The sequence below is a fragment of the Sphaeramia orbicularis genome, chromosome 24, assembly GCF_902148855.1.
Source record: "Sphaeramia orbicularis chromosome 24, fSphaOr1.1, whole genome shotgun sequence".
NCBI lineage: Eukaryota > Metazoa > Chordata > Actinopteri > Kurtiformes > Apogonidae > Sphaeramia > Sphaeramia orbicularis.
This window is the reverse complement of record NC_043979.1, coordinates 21,960,387-21,982,495: the sequence shown is the minus strand read 5'-3', so window position 1 is coordinate 21,982,495 and position 22,109 is coordinate 21,960,387. Positions and strand designations below refer to the sequence as shown.

Below are 22,109 nucleotides of genomic sequence, written 5' to 3'. Positions count from 1 at the left end.
TTCCGGGTCTCGGCGTCAGCGTGCAGGGCCGTAGCGGCGGGCCAATGGGAGGCCTAGAGGCAGGGAGCAGGCCCTGCTGCAGAGCACCGGCACCTGCAGCACAACAGCACTGTGTAGAATGGGACAGGATTTTAAGAACGTTTTTAAAAAAATTTTAAATACATTTGGCAGACGCTTTTTTCCAAAGCGACTTACTGGGGAAAACCAAAAATTAAAAACAAACAAACAAATAAATACATACATACATACATACATACATACATACATATACAGTCGTCCTCAAAATTATTCATACCCCTGCCATTTTTTGTAACTTTTTGTTTTTGTGATGAAATGAATGAGTTTTGTCAAGTTTGTTTGTGACTTATATGTGATACACAAGTGAGGAAATAAGAACAAATGATACTTGAAGAAATACTTTATTTCAGGAGTATTTTATTAGAGGATTTCTAAAAAACGCCATGTTCAAAATTATTCATACCCTAGGTTTACTAAGTCCAAAGTCTTTTCTTAATAGTCAATAGAGTAGCCTTTTTTCTATATAATGGTTCCTGTAAGTGTCCACAGGTTCTCTTCTGTCTCCTGTGGGGTTTTGGTCCACTCTTCCAGGACCAAAGCCTCCAGCTGGGTCCGGTTGGATGGTTTCCTACCCATCATGCTAGTCTTTGGCTCCCTCCACAGATTCTCTATATGATTCAGGTCAGAGCTTTGACTGGGTCATGTCCTTGAACCACTACTGCACTACCTTGAAGGTATGCTTGGGGTCAGTGTCCTGCTGGGACGTCCAGTCAGGACCAATCTAGAGCTTCTCGCAGACACTTCCACACTGTCATCCAGGATGTTGATATAATCCTCCTTTTTCATGATGCCCTGTATCTTGATGAGGTTCTCGGTGCCACTAGTAGAGAAGCAACCCCATAGCATTATGTTGCCACCACCATGCTTGATGGTTGGGGCTGTGTTCAGCTTGCGTTCTTCTCCTTGCTTCCTTCAGATGCAGTCAACATCCATGTGGCCAAACAACTCCATCTTTGTTTCATCAAATCACTGGATTGATGACAAAAAACTTGGATCTTGGTTAAGAAGAGCTCTAGGAAATGCCAGATGAGCCTCCTGATGTTTCATCCTGAGTCATGCCATCTTCCTGTGTCTGCATCCATGGAGAACTCCTTTGTGCAATACTGGCTGGATGGCTGTCTGTGATACCTTCATACCTCGGTTATTTTGGTGGCAACATAATGCTATGGTTATAACCTATAATGCTAGGATGCTTCTCTGCTAGTGGCACTGGAAACCTCATGAAGTTACAAGGCATCATGAATTTAACATAATTATATCAACGTCCTGGATGACAGCGGGAAAGTGCTGAGAAACTCTAGACTGGTCCTGACTGGATGTCCCAGCAGGACACTGACCCCAAGCATACCACCAAGGTAGTGCAGTAGTGGTTCAAGGACATGACCCAGTCAAAGTCCTAACCTAAATCATTTAGAGGATCTGTGGAGGGAGCTAAAGACCAGAGTGATGGGTAGGAGACCATCCAACCGGACCCAGCTGGAGGCTTTGGTCCAGGAAGAGTGGACCAAAACCCCACAGGAGACAGAAGAGAACTTATGGACACTTACAGGAACCATTATCAAGAAAAAAGGCTACTCTATTGACTATTAAGAAAAGACTTTGGACTTAATAAACCTAGGGTATGAATAATTTTGAACATGGCGTTTTTTAGAAATCCTCTAATAAAATACTCCTGAAATAAAGTATTTCTCCAAGTATCATTTGTTCTTATTTCCTCACTTGTGTATCACATATAAGTCACAAACAAACTTGACAAAACTCATTCATTTCATCACAAAAACAAAAAGTTACAAAAAATGGCAAGGGTATGAATAATTTTGAGGACGACTGTACATACAGGGTGGGGAAGCAAAATTTACAATATTTTGAGGCAGGGACTGAAAGACAGTGTATGACCTATTAGTTTATTGAAAGTCATGAGAATTTATTTGCCACAAGAAAACTGACAGAAAATGTTTTTATTCTATGTGTCCTCCTTCTTTCTCAATAACTGCCTTCACATGCTTCCAGAAACTTGCACAAGTGTTCCTCAAATATTCGGGTGACAACTTCTCCCATTCTTCTTTAATAGTATCTTTAAGAAAGTCAACATTGCTGTGTGATGTTCTATTGGTAGCATGTTCTAAAACGCCCCAAATAGCAGAATCCAGAGGCTTTAGATCTGGGCTAGAAGGCGGCCATAAACATGATTCCCAAAAATTGCTAAAGTTGGATTTGTTGCTGTTGTCAACAAGTGTTTTGGTGTTCTTGTGTAAGATTTTAACTTCAAATCATATTTTACTGCATTTCTAATGGTCTTGTTGTCTACCTCAAGTTCAATTGCCATTTTTCTCATGGATTTGGTTGGATCCTTTAGGATTTTGGATTTGAGAGCTTTAATAAAAGCTTTGGCACGTTTTTTGTTGCTTCCTCCACTTCCAGACTTTCTCGTAATAGTTTTGCTCATAGTCATTCTCTTCTTTCCATTATAAACAGTCTTTATGGACACTCCATCTATTTTTGAAATCTCCTTTGGTGTGACGAGTGCATTCAGCAAACCACACACTCTTTGACGTTTGCTTTCCTGATTACTCATATGGGCAAAAGTTTCTGAAAAGGTATGGATAATAGTGTTAGGTATGATTATGACATCAATATATGTTTGGTTTCAAAACAACTGACGTAGTGCCTGCTGAGAAAAAACAACTAAATGTTCATTGTAAATTTTGCTTCCCCACCCTGTAGATACATACATACATAAAATGCAAGAATAGATTAAAGACATAAAGCAGCTGTACAATTAAACATAGGACCAATGGCCCTGTAGTTTATTGGCCAAATGAAAAGCTTTGGGAAATGTATCCAGATGCCATTTATTGTCACCCAGTTCTGTGTATTTATTATATTACAGAAATAGCCCATGTTTTGGTCATATTCCAATCACATCTGTAAAAAATTCAAATTCCAACTCGATATCATTGATACTTACTGATTTATTGGATCAATCCACTTCCTATCTGTTATAATGGGAAAATTTTTCAAAGTCGCACCAAATCCAGAATCAGATCCGGATCAAAATAATTTCAATACCTTGTGTTGACATCATCATACAGAAGCTGTATACCAAGTTTGAAGTCAATCAGAACTGTAGTTTCGGAGAAGAAGACGATTGAAATGTTTTCCCCATAAGAGCCCATGTTAAATTTTTCTTAAGTTCCCGGATCCAGAAGAAGATCCTGATCAGCATGTGGCCATTATGTTTTGGTCATCTCCACATCAGGGCTGGACTGTAGAAATTTACACTTGATATCATTTATATTTACTGAGTTATTGCATCAATCCACTTCCTATCTCTTATAAAGGGGACATTTTTCAAAGTCGCACCAAATCCAGAATCAGATCCAGATCCAAATAATTTCACTAACTTTTGTTGACATCATCAAAAAGAAGCTGTATACCAAGTTTGAAGTCAGTCGGAATTGTAGTTTTGGAGAAGAAGCTCAGATAAGATTGTTTGGTTTAGGACAGGTTTAAGTCTTATTCCAAACCTGTGAAAAATATTTACATTTCCTAATGTTTTCATTCTGGATTTGTCAGTGTCAATCCAGTTAGTTCATAAAGATGATTTATTTTAAAAGTTGTGTCTTGTCTTGGTTTGGGCAAAATCTGCTATAGTCAAGAGAAAGATTGAATTTCACCCTTTCTTCTCCAAAAGGTTTCCTTCACTCTTTTAGTTGTCACATAATAATAATAATAATAATAATAATAATAATAATAATAATAATAATAATAATAATAATAATAATAATAATGATGATGATGATGATGATGATGATGATAATAATAATAATAATAATAATAAACATTCAGATTTGTTTACAGCACAAATATAACATTCCTTATGGTTCTGTGTCAGTGAGAAGCTCAGATAAGATTGTTTGGTTTAGGACAGGTTTAAGTTTTATTCCAAACCTGAGAAAAATATTTATATTTCCGAATGTTTTCATTCTGGATTTGTCAGTGTCAAACCAGTTAGTTCATAAAGATGATTTATTTTAGAAGTTCCCCACCTCATGTCTTGTCTTGGTCTGGGAAAAAAAAATCTATTTTCTTCACTTCTCCGATATGAAATTTGACAAGATATGGGGCCCCTTTATGACCACCTTCCACACCTCAAAAACCCTCTGGCTTCTTCAGTAAACTTTAACACCCAGCTCATTATTTCATTTATTGTCTCATGTAGGACTCAAAAGGCAGTAAATCAATGGTCCTTGTCTTTCTTTTTGGAGGGGTTTCCTTCCTTTTCTTTCTGTCTTGTTTTGTTTTGGTTGTTGGGAGTTTGATGTTTGTTTCCTGTATTGAAACACATTGTCTTCAATTGAACAAGTATTGTATATTTTCCTTCACACCAGAAAAATCAATACATGTATTTGATTTAAGAAATTCCCCACCTACCTCAGCCACCTGTTTGATGCAGACCTCCACCTGGACTTGAAGACAGGTACCTGATGGATGATAGTAAACAAAAGCAAAGCTGACATTCCTTGCATTTTTTCCCCAAATAGTGCAGACTTTCTGGTTCATGTATAACCTGTGAACAATTGGCTCTTTTTGGAAAAACTCATGTGACATTTGGATATTTTGTTTCTTATTAGATATACATTGTCAGATAATTAAAAAAAAAACTGCATTTCTCTTTAACCCTTAAAGACCCAGTGCTACTTTTGTGGCAGTTCCCAAATGAAGTTTTTTTTTTCTATATTTAACCTTTGTGAAGATAAAGCAGGTTCAGAAGATGAATGAATGAATGAAGTGATTTATCAGCATTTATTATAATATTATAATTTGTCCTATTAACATATTTAGCATTTTTCAGTGAAAATCTGTTTTTTTCCTATATTCAATTGACTGATCATGTAGATATTCATAAAAGCTAAGTTTAAGTTGAGGATATTATATCAAAAACAGAGAAAACTGAAGAAAAAATGGCTTTTTCGGCAAAGATATCAATAACAGAATGTAAAAACAAGCATCTCCATTCACTGTCATTGATCCAACTCCATGGGTTTTACTGGTGAATCAATGTTGTAGAAGATGACGGTGTTTCTATGTTCACTAAAGAGCTTCTTAACGTCCAAATGGGTCATATCTGATGATCATGAAAAGACGATAAACTGCATTTTCAGCAATTATTTCAATGCATTAATAAGTTTAGTGGATCAGAAGTTATTAAACATTTTAGATCAGTAGATGATCTTGGTTGCTTGGTGGCTGTTTGGGTCCTTATGGGTAAAGGCTGAGGGAAAATAACCATAGACTTAATGAGTAGTTTGATGTTCAGTTCCACATTTGTGTATTAAGGTGTTAATCGCTTTGACTTATGTTGAGCTCAGTCCAACAGTCATCTGGGTTCTACTAGTTAAAGATAGTTCATTATGTGTTTTTAGTGTCCGTATGTTTGAGAGAGGGGCTAAGATTATATCAGCCAATTAACTCTTAGACCCCTACTGGTCCATTTGAAGAATAGTCTTACAACAGAAGAAGTGTAAGGCCAGTAAAAACCTATTAGACATAATTTGGAAGGAAACTTCTTCTAAGGATGTGTTTAAAATGTGGCTGAAACACATTCTTAGCAAGATAAGTTTAAACAACAGTCAAGTGTAACCTTAACCTTATTCCTAACCCAACATTAGTTTAAGGCTCCATGGAAACACTGCAGTTAAAATGCTAATTACAAAATTCAAAACAACCCTCACATTAAAAATGCACTTAAACAATACAAATGAAGAGATAATAGAAATGTATAGTAGAAAGTAAAAATGTAAAGCAATTTGAGTGCTTTGAAAAGTGCTATAGAAATCCAATCCATTATTATTATTATTATTATTATTATTATAGAAATGGTAGAAATGTAGTCTGTCTTCATACATGGCCCAACAAAAAAAAAGTAAATTTCATACGATTACCCTTAGTTTTTGTTACAGAACACATTTGCTGTGTTACTGAGGAAAACTTGGAGTTGTCATAATCTATAGGTTATTATGTTATTATTTTAACACTTTGGCCCACTTGAGATCAAATTAGACTGAATGTGGCCCCCGAACTAAAATGACTTTGACATCCTTGGGTAAAGAAATGAGACGCTACAACTGCATCAGTTAAGGTTAAAGCTGACACATTAACCTCTACAGTCAATATCCAATGGAAGGATTGGAACTACTGTCTTAGTGCAGGGAGTATGCGTACCCCCAGGGGTACTTGGAAGAAGCCCAGGGGGTACTTGAATTTTTTTGGGGAAAAATACATTAAATAAGTCATCGTGTACTGAATACAAAATAAATAATGAGTATTAATGCTGAAATATAAAACACAATAAATACATTAATATAATAGTTTTATTGTCAATCATCTTGTTTAAGCTTTGGTAACATTTTAAGAACATTCTTTTTTATATTATTCAAAATTTGTTTATTTGAGTAGCTTAGGTATTATTTTTTGTTGATGAATTCATTTATTAATTAATAAGCAATTTATTTGTTTTTCTTATCAGTGAAAGGGGGCACTTTTCAGTTTATAATTTACACACAAAATTTACTTTTAAAAATTAGTATATATATATATATATATATATATATATATATATATATATATATATATATATATATATATATATATATATATGTTACAGTTAAATACAGTTGCGTAAAAAATTATTAGACCATCAACAGTCATCTAAAACATTGGTTATGCAATCAAGTACTGACTCCTGTGTGTATCATGTGACTAAAACAGACAGAAAAGAAAACATGGAATGCCTTAAAGCACTGTTTTTGGCAGAACAATGCCATAGATACTGATGTAAGAACTGAAGTGGTTTTGGTTATTATCAAGAAAATCATGGAAAATGAATAGATCTCAGCTCTGAAATTAAACTACTATGAGCTATTTTTGTTGCTATCATTATATTTGTCCAAACAAATGCACCTTTAGTTGTACCAGGCATTAAAATGAAGATACAATTGAAGAAAACAAGACACCATTTTTTTTTTTAAATCAAAAATGCTGAATTGAGAGTTGGGGGTACTTGACTAAAAAAGTATATTTCAAGGGGTACTCCACTGTAAAAACTTTGAGAACTATTGTCTTAGTTAAATCCAAGCAGGGTCTGCTATTTGTTTTTTGTGTTTAACCTCCATAAGCTTTTTACAAATGGTACATTTCTTACCATTCCAGCATGGTCGTCAGCTCTGCCGTTGGTGGAAGACGTCTTCATGTGCCTGTACAGGTTCCATTTACTGTTATAAACCAGTCATATTTTACTGTATTCATTCAGGATTCTCATCATAAAACATATCCTTAACCAGAACTCATTTCATTTCATACAGCGTAAGTGACACTTGAACACCCGAAGGATGAAAATTAAATTGGACAGACACATTTTTAGTTCAGCTCTGTTGGAACCTTTCAAATAAACCTAACTGGGGCGTCTGTAAAATGGGTTGTTAGCTCTGTTACAAGTCCTCATTAATGCTATAGGCTGCGAGGCTCATGGTAATTAGTTTGCTTGTCCTGGCTGTGGCCAATTGGTTTTTAGCAAAGAATGGCAACCACGTTAAAAGCCTTCACAAGAGCACGTCTTAAAACACCCCTGATGTTTGGATACAGAATGGGTCAAAGAGGGGAGCAAATCAATATTTAAACTCCTACTTCTGAGGATTTACTCCATCTGAAACTTTGCTTAATGGGTCTCTAGAAAAACAGCTTTTATACTTCACTTAAGAAGGTCTGAGTCTTAATTGCTGGATGTTATATTGTTATACACAGAGATTTATTGCATTTACCTTTAAGCAGCAGATGAGGATGTACGAAAACTATACTTCTACTACAAAGGAGCAATGACTGATGGGTTTTTTTTGCCCTTATCTGACCCCTATCTGACAGTCTGAGCAGCACAAATTCTGTTTTTTCAAACCAGACCCAGGGCACTTACATATGTGGTCCTAATATCTGATGGTTTGCAATGCGATTTCAGTCTGTACGGTCATGTTGCATCACTGAAATGCATCCAAAATCTATATTGGCTGTGTATGCGGGTCACTTCAAGGCTGTAGACCAGGGGTGTCACACTCATTTTAGATCAGGATCCCTATCTGGTCTAATGCAATCTCAAATGGGCTGGATCAGTAAAATAGTAACATAACAAATAATGTCAACTCCAAAATTTGAGTGAAAAAATTTAAATTACATAATGAAAATGTTTACATCTACAAACTACTCTTTAAAAAATGGGAACATGTTTTTCTTAAGAAAAATAAGTGAAATTTTAACAATATTATGCCTCAGTTTATCACTTACACATATACGTTACAAGTTGCAGATCACAATGGATCTACAAATACATAAAACATTTAGTAACAAGCAGAATTTTGGTAAAATTACACTTCTCTTTAAGATAATTAATTTTGTCCATATTTGTTCAGCTTATTCATATTTTTTGTGTTGTTTTTTTTTACCCTAAAAGAAAAAGGAAAATTTGGAGTTGTCATTATTTATAAGTTATTATGATAGTATTACTGAACTAGTATCATATAGAGACACTTGATTCTGAATATCCTCAGTGTAATTCATGCACTTTGCAAATTCATCCCACGGGCCGGACTGGACCCTTTGGTGGGCTGGTTTTGGTCCGTGGGCCGTATGTTTGACACCCTTGCTGTAGAGGGTTAACAAAGGAGTCTGATGGCAGGCTCATTAAAATTACAATGTGAACATGCAAAAAAAACCCAATCAGATTTCTGCAAAAAATCTGAATTGAGTATTAAAGTCTACAGCATGGGTGTTAAAGTATTTTTAGTTCAGGGGCCACATTCAGCCAAGTTTAGTCTAACATAATAATATATAAATAATGTCAAATCCAAACCTTCCTTACATGATAACAATGTTTACATCTATAAACTACCCTTTAAAACAATGTGAACAACATGAACAACCTAAAATTTCTGAAGAAATACGAGGTGCTATTTTTATTTTTATTCTTTCAATATTCTGCCTCAGTTTATCTTGTACACAACTTCTAGATCACAGTGGATCTACAAATACACAGAACATTTAGTAACAGGCAGAATATTGTTAAAATTAGACTTTTCTTAAGACATTTCAGGTTCATGTGTATTCAGGTTCACGTTTTTTATGAAATGATAGCTTGTTTTAGTGCACATACTGGAAAATGACATGAAAATGTGTACATTTACAAGGGGAAAAAAGTGTGTAAAGTTGTGAGCATTTATAGGTTATTATCCTGCCCCTTGGAGGGGAGGCAAGGGGTATTGGTTTTGGTTTGTTTCTTTGTTTGTTAACACTTCAGCAGCAAAACGATTGGTTCAATTCACACCAAATTGGGTTTATAGATTGCCAGCAACCCAGAATAGATGTGGTTACATTTTGGGAAAAGTAAGTCAAAGTTCAAATTTTTAATGAATTAAAAAATAAAAATTTCTTCTCCCTTTTACTCGAAATGGGCACAGTTTCAAATGTCTATAAAACATCAATTTTGTTTCAATTTACTTCAAACTTGGCACATATATAGAGGGAATTGATATGTTGACATCAGAACATGCATAGACCTGATGACATCAGCTGCATCAATGCCAAAATAAGCTACAATATGTGTGAGGGATGGAGTTTGTTGTGCCTGGCACCACTTGGACTGATAATATTTTACTAATCTGACACATAGGGATGGGAATCGAGAACTGGTTCTTTTTGAGAACCGGTTCCCAGTAGCTCGATTCCTTGGAATCGTTTGCCTGCCTGCTTAACGATTCTGCTTATTGATTCTGCCTTCGATGTGCATGCGCAATGACATCATATGTACGCTGCATTGTTTTGGTCAGAACATAGCCAACATGGCGTTGAGGCAGAAACGGTCTAAAAAGACAACACCAGGTCCACTTACTTGGAACACTTGCAAAGCTTCCATGTCTTCAAAAGGGTGGAATCCCTCCAATATCCTCAAACATTTGTCCACAGCATGTGAATCATTTACAGGAATGTCACGTATTTGATACTCTGCTTAGCGGCGCTTGTGAATGTAGCAGCAGAGTGAACGCCAGGCAGGTTCCGGTGTGGGCAACAAAAGTTGTAACTCCTCAAATACAAGTTTCCGAGGGTAAGAAGGGAAAGGAAATGAGGTGCACAACACCGGGAGACAAGCCGAGCCGAGTCGAACCAGTTCCACGTAGTAGAAATGCAGCAATAGAGGAATTAGAAAAGCATCTTTAGTTTCACTTTCACTGTACCCCCCCCCCCGAACCGGGCCTGGCATCATCTGTTATTTGTACATACTGTATATGTTATATTTTCTGTGCAAAGATGGAAATATAAAAGACAGTTAATACAAACACCCCTGTTTGTACTCTTTTATTCCCTTACCCAATGAGAATCGATAAGAGAATCGATAAGGAATCAGATCGATAAGGAATCGGATCGATAAGCAATATCGATAATGGAATCAGAATCTGTAAATTCTTAACGATTCCCATCCCTACAGACACATTTGAGGTTGAACTGGTCTGTACATGGAACCTGAACTAAAATGATTGTTAGTATCTTAAGTGTAATTTTTGCACTTCACAAATTCATCCCACGGGCCAGACTGGACTCATTGGAGGGCCGCATTTGGCCCCCAGGCCGCATGTTTGACACCCCTGGCCTACAGTGTGAACATGTCTTAAGTTAAAAAGACAGTGAATTATTGTCCATGTCCAGTCAGGAAAGGCTTAACTGCACCGAACAGAGAGCGTGATCAGAGTTATGAATGTTTCCCTCTGCAGAACAGATTCGGCTTTAGTTTGAAGTGGATTTTCTTCAGGGCTGAAATATTGGACCCACTCAACTTCAATCCCAGAAGCAGCCAGGCTCGGACTGTGAAAATTCAGTGATATGTGGAAGCGTTTCCTCCCCCTTCCACAGCAAGACAAAGAAACATACAGCCTGTGTCAGAGAACAGAACACCATTAGACTTCCCTTCTCCACTCTCTGCTTTTATTCCCACCTGTCTACTTTATGTACAGCCACTCACATTTGGGACACCCATCATGAAAAGAGAAGGAGTTAAACCAACAGAGATGGTTAGAGTCAGTGGTGAACGTTAACAAATCAACCCAGAGCCTCAGTGTAAGTTTAATGTTTTCAGTGGATATTTCCACACTCATGCACTGACACTGTGGATAGAATGTGTTATTGTACATCGTCTCTGCAGTGACAGAATTTACTGCAAATATATTTCCTGTCTTACATTGTTCTTAGTATAATGGGGACATATTCTTTATTTAATATTGTCTAAATTATGCAGATATGTTACTTTAGCTGACAGCTACTTCAGGGTTGCATTCAGTTCTTTATAATGTAATAACATTAACCCTGTAAAGCCTGAATCATTAAATCATTGACAGAAAATTCCAGTTCTTTAAAACTGGTGCCTTTATTGGTCCTTCTAAACAACCCCAAAAAGTGTTTTTTCAAATATCAGTTCCCATGTATGAGTTTCAATTTTGTATCATATTTGATTCAATGGGTCTAAATGCTCAAACATTATTATTTTTAAACAAACAAAAACATAATATAACACAAACATGTCTAACAAATTGGTAATTCCTTTTCAAAATTGGCAAAGTTCTGCCTCCTTCCTCATTAATGACAATCTTGTAGTGTTACTGGAAAGGACTCTGGTGGATTATCTGTGTATTGCATGTATCTAATTGTATACATCAGGTTTTTCAAGAAAAAAAATATCACACTGATCATGTAGAAGGCTTCAAAACTCATGTATCAAATGTGATACGTTGGGCGCTACAGAGTTAAAAGAGCTATATGTAGTATTTCTACTTTCAAGTATAATAAAATGACCTAAAATTATGATTACAGTGTTTAACCCATAAGGACTCAGTGTTACTTTTGTATCAGTTCCCAAATAAATCTTTCTCTGTGTTTAACCTTCCTTGAGTGATTTATCACCATTTATTGTAATATTATCTTCTGTATTTTGTGTTTTTTCAGTGAAAATCTGGTATTTTCCTACAATTAATTTACTGATCATGTAGATGTTCATTAAAGCTCTGATTAAAGTTGCAGGTTATTATATCAGAAACAGAGCAAACTGAAGAAAAAGTGACTTTTTCAGCAAAGATATTAAATGAGTATAAAAACAAGTGTTTCCATCCACTGTCAATGATCCAACTCCATGGGTTTTACTGGTGAATCAATGTTGTAGAAGATGATGGTGTTTCCACATTCACTATGGAGCCTCTGAATGTCCACATGGGTCATATCTGATGACCATGAAAAGATGAAGAACTGTATTTTACGGTAATTATTGACATGTTTTAGTAGGTTTAGTGGTTCAGAAGTTATTTAATAATTTAGATCAGTAGATAGTTTAGATCAGTGGGGGCTGTTTGGGTCTTTATGGGTTAGAATAAAGAGTTCTGGACTTCTGCCAAAGATTCCAATGTATTGGATTGTAGAAACGTGAACTGAATGCATTCATATTGATGGGTTAGAGATTTATGTGACCACTAGAGGGAGTAGTGAGTCATTCTGTTGATCAACCATGGTGAGGAAAACCAACACCACGGGCTCTTTGACCAAAGGATAGGGAGGGTCAACATGGGATGAAAACCAATAAGAAATAAGTTTTAGTGTCAAAGAAAGTGTCCTTAGTTGTTTTCAAAGTTCAACTGGACTGGACTTGGAACAAAAAGGATGAATGATGACCTGCACAAACAAGAACTTACACAAATAAATAAAAGCTTGAATCACTGTTGTTTTCACCACTGGACACAGCTGTAAATGAAAAGAATGGAGTCTGATCCTGAAATCAGTTTTTCTTCTACACAGGTGCGTTTGATTATGAGGGTTACGAAGGTATGCATTTATTATACGACTTTATTATCTTTGTTAAATTTGTCATTTGTTGATGGTTCAGACTAAACTGTGACAGTTCTGACCTTGTTTTGAATGATTCCAAACAGATCTTTAGTTCAGCTTTTGACAACACAAACTGCACAGAAAACTGTTGATTTGTGGTTTTACTGTTGCTGTTTTCTGTCTTAACCCATAAAGACCCAGTGTTACATTTGTGGTAATTCCAAAATATTTTTTTTATTTTATTATTATTTTTATTTAACTTTTCTTCATTGATTTATCACCATTTATTAGAACACCATTTCTCTGTACTTTGCATTTTTTCTGTGAACATCAGGTATTTTACTATATTTAATTTACTGATCATGTAGATGTTCATAAAAGTTCATTTTTAAGTTGAGGGTTATTATATGAAAAACAGAGAAAACTGAAGAAAAAGTGACTTTTTTAGCAAAATCTAGTAAACAAGTGTCTCTCTCATTTATCAAACTCCATGGGTTTTACTGGTGAATCAATGTTGTAGAAGATGACAGTGTTTCCACGGTACCCACAGAAATGGGTCATATCTGATGACCATGAAAAGATAAATAACTGCATTTTACACCAATTATTTACATGTATTAATAGGATTAGTGACTCAACAGGTAATAAACAGTTTAGATCAGTAGATGGTTTTGGTCGTCAGTGGCTATTTGGGTCTTTATGGGTTAAAACAGAGCTAAGCTAACAGAGCTATAATGTAAACTATCAGCTGATTCAACACATGAACATTTTAAGACAGTGTTGTTTTGACCGACTGTCAAAGTCAGCTACTATGAGATTTAGTTTGAAGAACAGTTGATGGTACCATAACACAGATGTGCGTAAACACTGAGCTTTATATTTTATTCAGTGAGTGTTACAGTCTGTGGTTACTGTGTTGATTTGTTGGTGGTTTTGGTAGTGCTGTGTTCTCATCCGTGACTCCCCTCTGATGTTGAGAGTTTGGAATATTAATTCTACATAGAACCCCTTTAATGTCGCTGTAAAAACTTCTTTTTTCTCTTTGAGTGATCAGACATAAAGTACATAAACCCTCCCTGCCCTTAGCTGTATAAAGAACCCAAATACATCTAAACTTAAGCATCATTTGCATGTAATAATTAATGCTAAAATAGATGAAGACTGTTTGTTGAAGCTGTACATGTCTTGTTTTCCAATTATGTGAAAATATTTTAATATCTTCTTTGTACATGTAAACGGCACCATCTGACTAATTGCATTTTTGTAAAACTGTACAGGCTCATAATGGAGAGAGAGATTAGGAGAGATTCTGTAATTCAAGAAAAAAGATTGACTTTTTATCAACAAAATAAATTACTTCGGCTTATCCCCCGAACACTTAACTCTATTTACAGAATTCTGACATCTAAAGAAAAGGCTTTATTGACTGTCGCAAAAACTCTGAAGGGAATTTTAAAAAAAAAAAGACAAAGTGAATTTGTTGTTTCTCATCTACATTATTACTCTAATTATTGCTGTTCATTAAAAATCTTTGATGTTTTGGCTTCGTAGGTTCTGGGTTAAGTACTGTTCAGTTCACCATGACAACATGAAAAGTACAATGCGCTGCAGTACAACGTCCCACACACATACACTCTCACACACACACACATTATAGGTCTGAAATGCTTTCTGATTCGGGGAATAACAGCTCATAAACATATCGGACTGGCAGATGTTACACTGTTTATGTTACTTATATGTTTCCACAGTGCCTGACATTTTTATTTAATTCAGTTTAGATAAATGGTTTCAAATGAATTCACTTTCATTTCAAATTAAAGTCTCACTCTTTTACTAATGGCATGACTATTTCTTTCAATTAGGCCTATTAATAATGGATGCTGTATATGACCCGTTTCACGGCGATCTAGTGAAAAGACACTTCACCTTCAGTCATTTTATTTATTAAAAAGCAATGTGCAGTCTTTGTTGACAGTTTAAATATAAATTAATCATGTTAAATTAACCACGGGCTGAAGTGAAAGTGAATTTCCAGCCCTGACAGAATGTTTACTGAAAGAATTACAGACTATAGTGCAACTAACGTCGATTCTCTCCTCCCTCTCTGGCACAACTCGCACCTATCAAATACACTGTACAGTTAGAAGAAATAAAACAGTAATCCCACTTGTACACAACATCATACATTATTAGTCAACTAGAAAAAACAGTAAACACGGCCACATGTGATTAAAAAACGTCTAGAAGTTCAAAGTTACATTTCAGTTTTACATTGTAGTAGCTATTTTTCTCCTTTACTCGCCAGACATTTCAGACGGTGTTATTTATAGAAAACCACAAAGTTCACATTTAGGACTCTCTGAAGAGAGCTGAGGAGCATTCAACAAACCAAACAGTTCCTTTTTAAGTAGCTAGTTAGTCACACGCAGCATGAGATTAAATATGCAACAGGTTTGAAACACCTCATGCAAACACACAAATGCTGTTTCTGTCATCCAGAGTGTCCGTCAGCGGAGTTTCAGTGACTCTGATTGTAACGCAAAGAGCTGTTACAAAACAAACGTCACGTGAACGCTGTACCGCCGACGATAACTGGCACAGGGGGCGGTGGAGGGCGGACTTTGAGATCCGTTTGTCAAATGGTCTGTTTAGTCCATCCTGGCGTCTGTTTTCCCGCAGAAAATGAACTTCCTTAATCGACTGAAAAGGCCTCGAATGTTTGGTCCAGTGATCGCAACACAAATGAAACATGTATCGTCACATTTTTCCAGAAGGAGAAAGTGGATTTTTTTTTCCCCCCTGAACATAATCAAAGTGAAAACCTGCTGAGTGTGGCCAGTCTGTCTCTTACACGTCTGCTTTACATGTCTGAGAAACTGCAGAAATGGTGGCTGCTTTATCAGCCTGGAATGCAAAATGTGAAATACTTGATTTGTAATATCCTCCCTATTTTTCCAACAAGGGAATCCAAGATAAGTAAACCTGAGACCCATTAGTTTTGGTCCCAGTCTGTGGCTTTCAGAAACTAGGCAAGAGATACCCATGTGGCGATAAAGTTGGCACTTTCAACATTAAAATTCGAGTAGTGAGGTGAAGCGGGGAGCTGCTAAGTCACTGGCATATCTCTGGTATAATTTTTGTCCTTGTTACTCTGCAGGCGAAGCATACAATGTCAGAGTAGGTTCAGCTTCTTGCACGTCTTTTGCCATTCCTTTTTTCATTCACCAGTGGTTGAAAACGCATTACTATGATAGAAATAAACCAAAAGATCAAAAATGACACTTGGAGGCTTCTCTTTTCCAGCCATTTTTTTCTGTGGAAGATGTGATTGGGCCTAACTTGCATACAGCTCCCTGAATTCCTACCTTTCTGCTTATTTATATGTGGTACAAACATGCCAATCAATGACAGGATTCAGGCCACTCTGTGATTGTCATTTCTGTAAAGGGTGTTGTTTTTGTCATGCGTGATGGAAGTTTTTGGTTGGTTTCATTTGTGGTACTGCATTAGAAAGAACGGGATGCTGACGAGGCTTAAGTGGCACTTAATCTGACCTCCAAGTGTCTGGTTTATATTCGGGTGAAAAGTATTCGCGTGACAATTGCTGTCTGAGTTGATTTTAACGTGTGAGGTGCACATGTGAGGGCACCACAGCTTGACCTGTTGTTGGGAGACGAGGAGGGTTAATTTTTCTTCCTGACGCTCTGACTTTATCTATCTGTCTTGGATGGAAGACAAAATATTTCAACAACAGCAACAACCCACAGAAACACATCTGGAAAAACTGCCCTGTTTGTGTGCAGTGTAACAGAAAACACCCCACTGCCTTTGGGATCTTACAGCAAAAAAAGTGTCATTGCTTCGTCCCAGTCTGCCTGTCTGTCTAAACTGTCTCATCCACCTGTCCTTCTGTCAGTCAAAGTTTCAGTCTTTCTGTCTGGCAGACAGAATAACTACTGTAAACATTGTTTAGATTCACATTATTAGTAAAAAACAGTTGGATCTGTATGTACTGTATAAATCTGTTATATGCTGTCTATGTGTGTGTGTGTTTGTCTGCTTCCTGTACACATGCACATGTGATATTTAATTATGTAATTCTTTACCATCACACTGTTAACATTCAAAGTGTTTGATGAAACAACAAAATAAGGTTTGTCCACTTTGAGTCCAGGCAAAGACATGTGTCAATGCCCTTTGTTTGCTATTTTTCTCTCCATTGTATGAAATGCACCAAAATGAAACAAAAAGGAGGGTGACATTCCTCGATCGGTTCTGATTAGTCAGTGGTTGGTCAGTTCAGGTGGAAGAGTCTTAACATGTGGGATAAAAAGAGCACAAACTTCCAGAGACAGTCAAATGTGTCTCTGGAATTTTTAACTCTTTGGTCAGGCTTATCTGCACTCAAGATACAGGAACACTTCACACGCTCTCTTTGAAATGTAGAGACGGTAGCCTATTTCTGCAGCAGTATAAACAAGCATGGCTCCGTGTGGTAACAGAAATAATCCGAGCATTGTCCTTGGAAGCCGGGAGATCTCATTGACCGGACTGTGACTCTTTGCATTCCTTTGGTTTCTTTCATAATGCAGACACCCAAAAGCATAAGAGGATGAAGTCAGTGGGTCCAGACTGCATCCTTTTACAGTCAAAACAAAAAAAAAAAAAAAAAGGAGAAGAGGCAGTTGAGACCAGAGATGCCTGATACTAATGAGGTTCACATCCTGCAATTGCCTTGTTCAACCACAGGAGGCTAGTGTTTTATCAGGAATAGACCGGACTCCATTAAAAACAGCAGACAGGCAGAGGAGGGAGGCCAGGACTGTGGGGATTTGTACAACGAATCGCAGAATGTCTCCTCAATCCTGTCTCCATGTCTGCGTCTCGGGTGTTGTTTGTTAGAAAACATACGGAGTACTAAAAGCAGGATGTTAAGTAGTGGTGACTGGTAAGGCAGGGAGTCGTGAGGAGCTCCTGGGTTTACTTCGACCTGGAGGAGAGGAGAAGAGAGAGGAGGGGAGAGGTGGAGAGGAGAAGAGAAGAGGATAAACAAGGAGAGGAGAAGAGAAGAGAGTAGAGAGGAGGAGAGGAGAAACAAGGAGAGGAGAGGAGAAGAGAAGATACGAGGAGAGGAGAGGAGAGGAGGAGAGGAGAAAACAAGGAGAGGAAAAAATGAGGTGAGGAAAGAAGAGAGAAAGGAGAGGAGGATACAAGGAGGGAAGAAATGTGGAAAAGAGAGGAGAGGAGACAAGGGAGGAGAAAGGGGGAGAGGAGAAGAAATGAGGACAGGAGAGAAGAAATGAGGAGAAACAAAGGGTGTAGAAATAGGAGGAGAAGGAGGAGAGGAGAACAGAAGAGAGAGAGAGAAGGAGTGGAGGATACGAGGGGGGAAGAAATGTGGAGAGGAGAAACAAGAATAGTGTGTGTGTTAATACAGTGGTTCAGTGTGATTCTTTAGATAACAGATAAACGCTGCTGTTACTGATAACATCTCAACTGTCCTTGATAATGTAACTCCCTCCCCTAAAGCACTTGTCTTTTATATTTTACCAAAGATGATATTACTCAAAAAGAAGTTTATACTCATGGGAAATACTGGCTCCTTGATAACATCCCCCCCAAAAAACCAACATTCCTCTACAGTTTTACTCACTGTGGATTGAAATGGTTAAAAAAAACATAGACTAAAACCATTTTTAAAAGAACAAAAACTGTACATAAAAATTCAACACAAACTCGATAAATTGCAGATAAAATCAGCTTAATATTTGTTTTCCCTTGATTAATTTTTTTCCCTAATTTGCGCTGTGATTGTTCCATCACTCGCTCATGGTGTATAAGAATAAAACGGCTGCAACTAACACTACAAATATGTACTAAAATATAAAATTCCCCCAAATAAAATGAATAAAAAAATGAGTGGTGCCAGGCACAACAAACCCCGCCCCTCACATGTATTGTAGCTTATTTTGGCATCGATCCAGCTGATGTCATCATGTCTATGTGTGTGCTGATGTCAGCATATCAGTTGCCTCTATATATGTGCCAAGATTGAAGTAAATTGAAACAAAATTGATGTTTTTATAGACATTTAAAATTTCGCCCATTATAAGTAAATGGAAGAAAAAAAAAGGTTTAAAAAAGTCATAAAAAATTGAAACTTTGACCGGCTTTTCCCAAAATGTAATGACATCTATTCTGGGTCACTGGCAATCTACTGTATAAACCCAATTTGGTATGAATTCAACCAATAGTTTTGCTGCTAGAGTGTTAACAAACAACCAAAGAAACAAACAGCCAGAGAAACAAACAGACAAAAACAATACTCCTTCGAGGGGGCGGGGTAAAAATAAGACTGAATAGAAATAAAAACTATAATTTTGCATTGACACACTATGTCAGCATTACATTAGTCCAGGGGTCAGCAAGCTTTACAACATAGAGCCATTTTAGTCTCGAAAAAGAAGAAAGAAATCTAACTGGAGCCATGAAAAAAAAATTTAATGAACCCATCTACATTTTACCATGAGATGGCTGCTCTGCTGTAGCCTATTTGTGATTAGTTTGCTATTTAACTTTGTATTTCCATTACAATAAAGCAATGTGTGGTGCATTTATGAAATTATACAACTACAATAAAAAATACATTCAAAATTTGTATGATTTTTTTTTAATGATGGACACAATTTCCAAAACATAATTATATTGAGTAATTGAGAAAAAGCTCAACTTTCATGTAGAGGCTGACTTTTAAACAGACAAACTACAAACAAATGCAAACTGAGTATCATATATTGTATCTTGAATTTGGCAAGAAAATAATACATTTTGATTTATACGCTGTCAAAAAATTATTTTATTCCGTGTATAGCCTGTGCATTTCTACAGATGGAAAAAGTTAGAATAGATTTAGGCCAATAATAATGTTAAAAAGTAATGACTTATTCAGTTAATTTCAAAATGTTCCTTAAATGTTTTTTGACAATGGGAGCCACAAAGAGAGGCTAAAGAGCCACATTTGGCCACGGGTTGCAGACCCCTGCATTAGTCTGTTTCTTTAGTAGTCTGTAATAACCTGATGAACCACAACCATTAGAAAAATTTACACTTCAACTCATTAAAAAACAGTTAACAAATACAAATTTGAACTATAGATTTTTGCCAGATATACTCAAGCTGCAGCGACCTTTCTTATGAACTATTTGCAGCTGCAGATTCATATACATCTCATGCTCTAATAAGTATTTATACCTGCGGGATGATATGTATAATAAGGCTTCTAGGTGAAAAAAAACAGTGATCATGTTCAAAATAACAGAGGGTCACCCATTTATGTGCTTTTTACAGATTTAGGACGATACTGATAACAATGGGAAGGTAGGTCTTATTTAATATGGGTTTAATAATGGGTCTATTTTAAGGTCAATACACCTCCTTTAAAATGCTTACATATGGTTGAAAGCACAAAACACAACAAGGAAAAAAAATAAAGCAAACATGTCAAGATAATCAATAATCCTGAATGGGGGTGTTTTACTGAAACCACAGGAAACCGCTTTTACCACACCTTTGATTGCACCGCATCGATACAGCTTTTTTTCTACAACAGCTTTAGATTATTGAGGAAAATTTCCCACTTTTTTTTTTTTCTCCCGCCAGAGCACTCATGAGCTACATCACGAGGTTGTTGTAACTAAGCAGACTCAGAGGAAAAAACAGTTATTGAAAAAAATAAATATCCAGGGATCTAATAAGAGAACAAGACTGTTTTTCCCCTTTCACTGAGTGTTATGGTGTTTTTGGATTTAAGCTAAAAATCTCATTTCTAAGTGGTAACACACGGTTTTTAAGGTCAATATTAAGTTTTTTTTTTTCTCGGCAAAGAAGTGCATATTTCTACAAAATCCTGGAGGCGGTAATTGTGAAGTTATTTTTTTGTGTGTGTGTACGTGGGTGGTTAGGTGTGTGTCTGGTGTGAGAGCAGAGAAAGAAAGACGGGGAGATTTCCTTTGGGATAGTGCAGCTGATGCCTTTTTATTGGTCCCTCTGGCCAGAGCCAATAAACACCAAAGTGAAGGGACAACAGCTGGGGAACAATGATAGCATATTGATGATGTTTGTGTACGTGCATGTGCATATACATACGTTCGCGTCTGTAGAAGCTGTCGGTCAGCACTAGTACCCTCATTTGTGTGTGTGTGTGTGTGTAGATATGTGTGTTCAGGCAGCCTTTACAGTTTGTGCGTGTTTGTGTTTGCGGCCATTATCTTGGGGGTCGATGATTTATGATCAGTGTTACTGCTTCCACGGGGGACGTATAAAACTACAGAATGGCCCTTTATTGCCTTTCTTCTTTGTTTAGTCCAACATTTCATCCATCACTCTCGGTTTCTCTTCTTCCACTGTACATTCTGACCTCTACTTCTCTTTCACCATCCTCTCTTCTGTCTGCAATTCGCTCCAGACTTTCTTTCTTTTTTTTTTTTTCTAATAAAAACACTTATTGATAACCTGTCTGGCGCACATCGCCGTTATTTCGTCTCGTTGTCCGCTGTACTGCTTGGAGCTTTCCACAGGACAAAGTCAGACAGCCAGATTGATGCGGGGATGTCTAAGCCTGGACTCAAACTCATTTTGTGATATCCTATTGGCTAGCGGGCGTGAGAATACCCAAAGAAATCCATGCTTTGAGTCTCAGGAAATCACTACACAAACCAGGTTCTAGCCTGTGAGATGCAAAATGAAAGGCTGCACAAATAAAATCCATTTCATTACATGTGTAATACTAGTTTCCAGTCAGTGTGGGTAAAATAGATGCTTCACAAAAGGTGGTGTCGTGTAACATCCTGTTTTACATTCGCCTGTTCTTGCCTCTGATCTCCCCACTGGTTATCCCTCTGCACCCCCCCCCCCCACCTTTGCCCTTTGTTTGATTGTCTTTGAACTTCTTTTATTTTGTATAATGAACCCAACCTTTGTCACTTTACATGATACAAAAATATAGTTGTGGTGATAAAAATATGTAATCACAAAATACGGTTTGGTTTAAAGCTAAAATGTGCAATAAATGAGGTTTTTCATCATCACCTTGCCAAAAAAATGAGCATAAATGGGAGGTATTT

General features: G+C 36.8%; 1 protein-coding gene across 1 annotated transcript in view; it reads right to left on the bottom strand.

The window, feature by feature from the left end:
• Window positions 1–16,486: 16,486 nt before the first annotated feature.
• nkain2 (sodium/potassium transporting ATPase interacting 2) overlaps window positions 16,487–22,109 on the bottom strand; it is a 118,493-nt gene continuing 112,870 nt past the window's right edge. Inside the window, exon 7 of the mRNA XM_030128955.1 lies at window positions 16,487–17,977. Within this exon, the coding sequence (XP_029984815.1) occupies window positions 17,968–17,977 (10 nt within the window). The 3' untranslated portion in view covers window positions 16,487–17,967. The remainder of the gene's footprint in view (window positions 17,978–22,109) is intronic.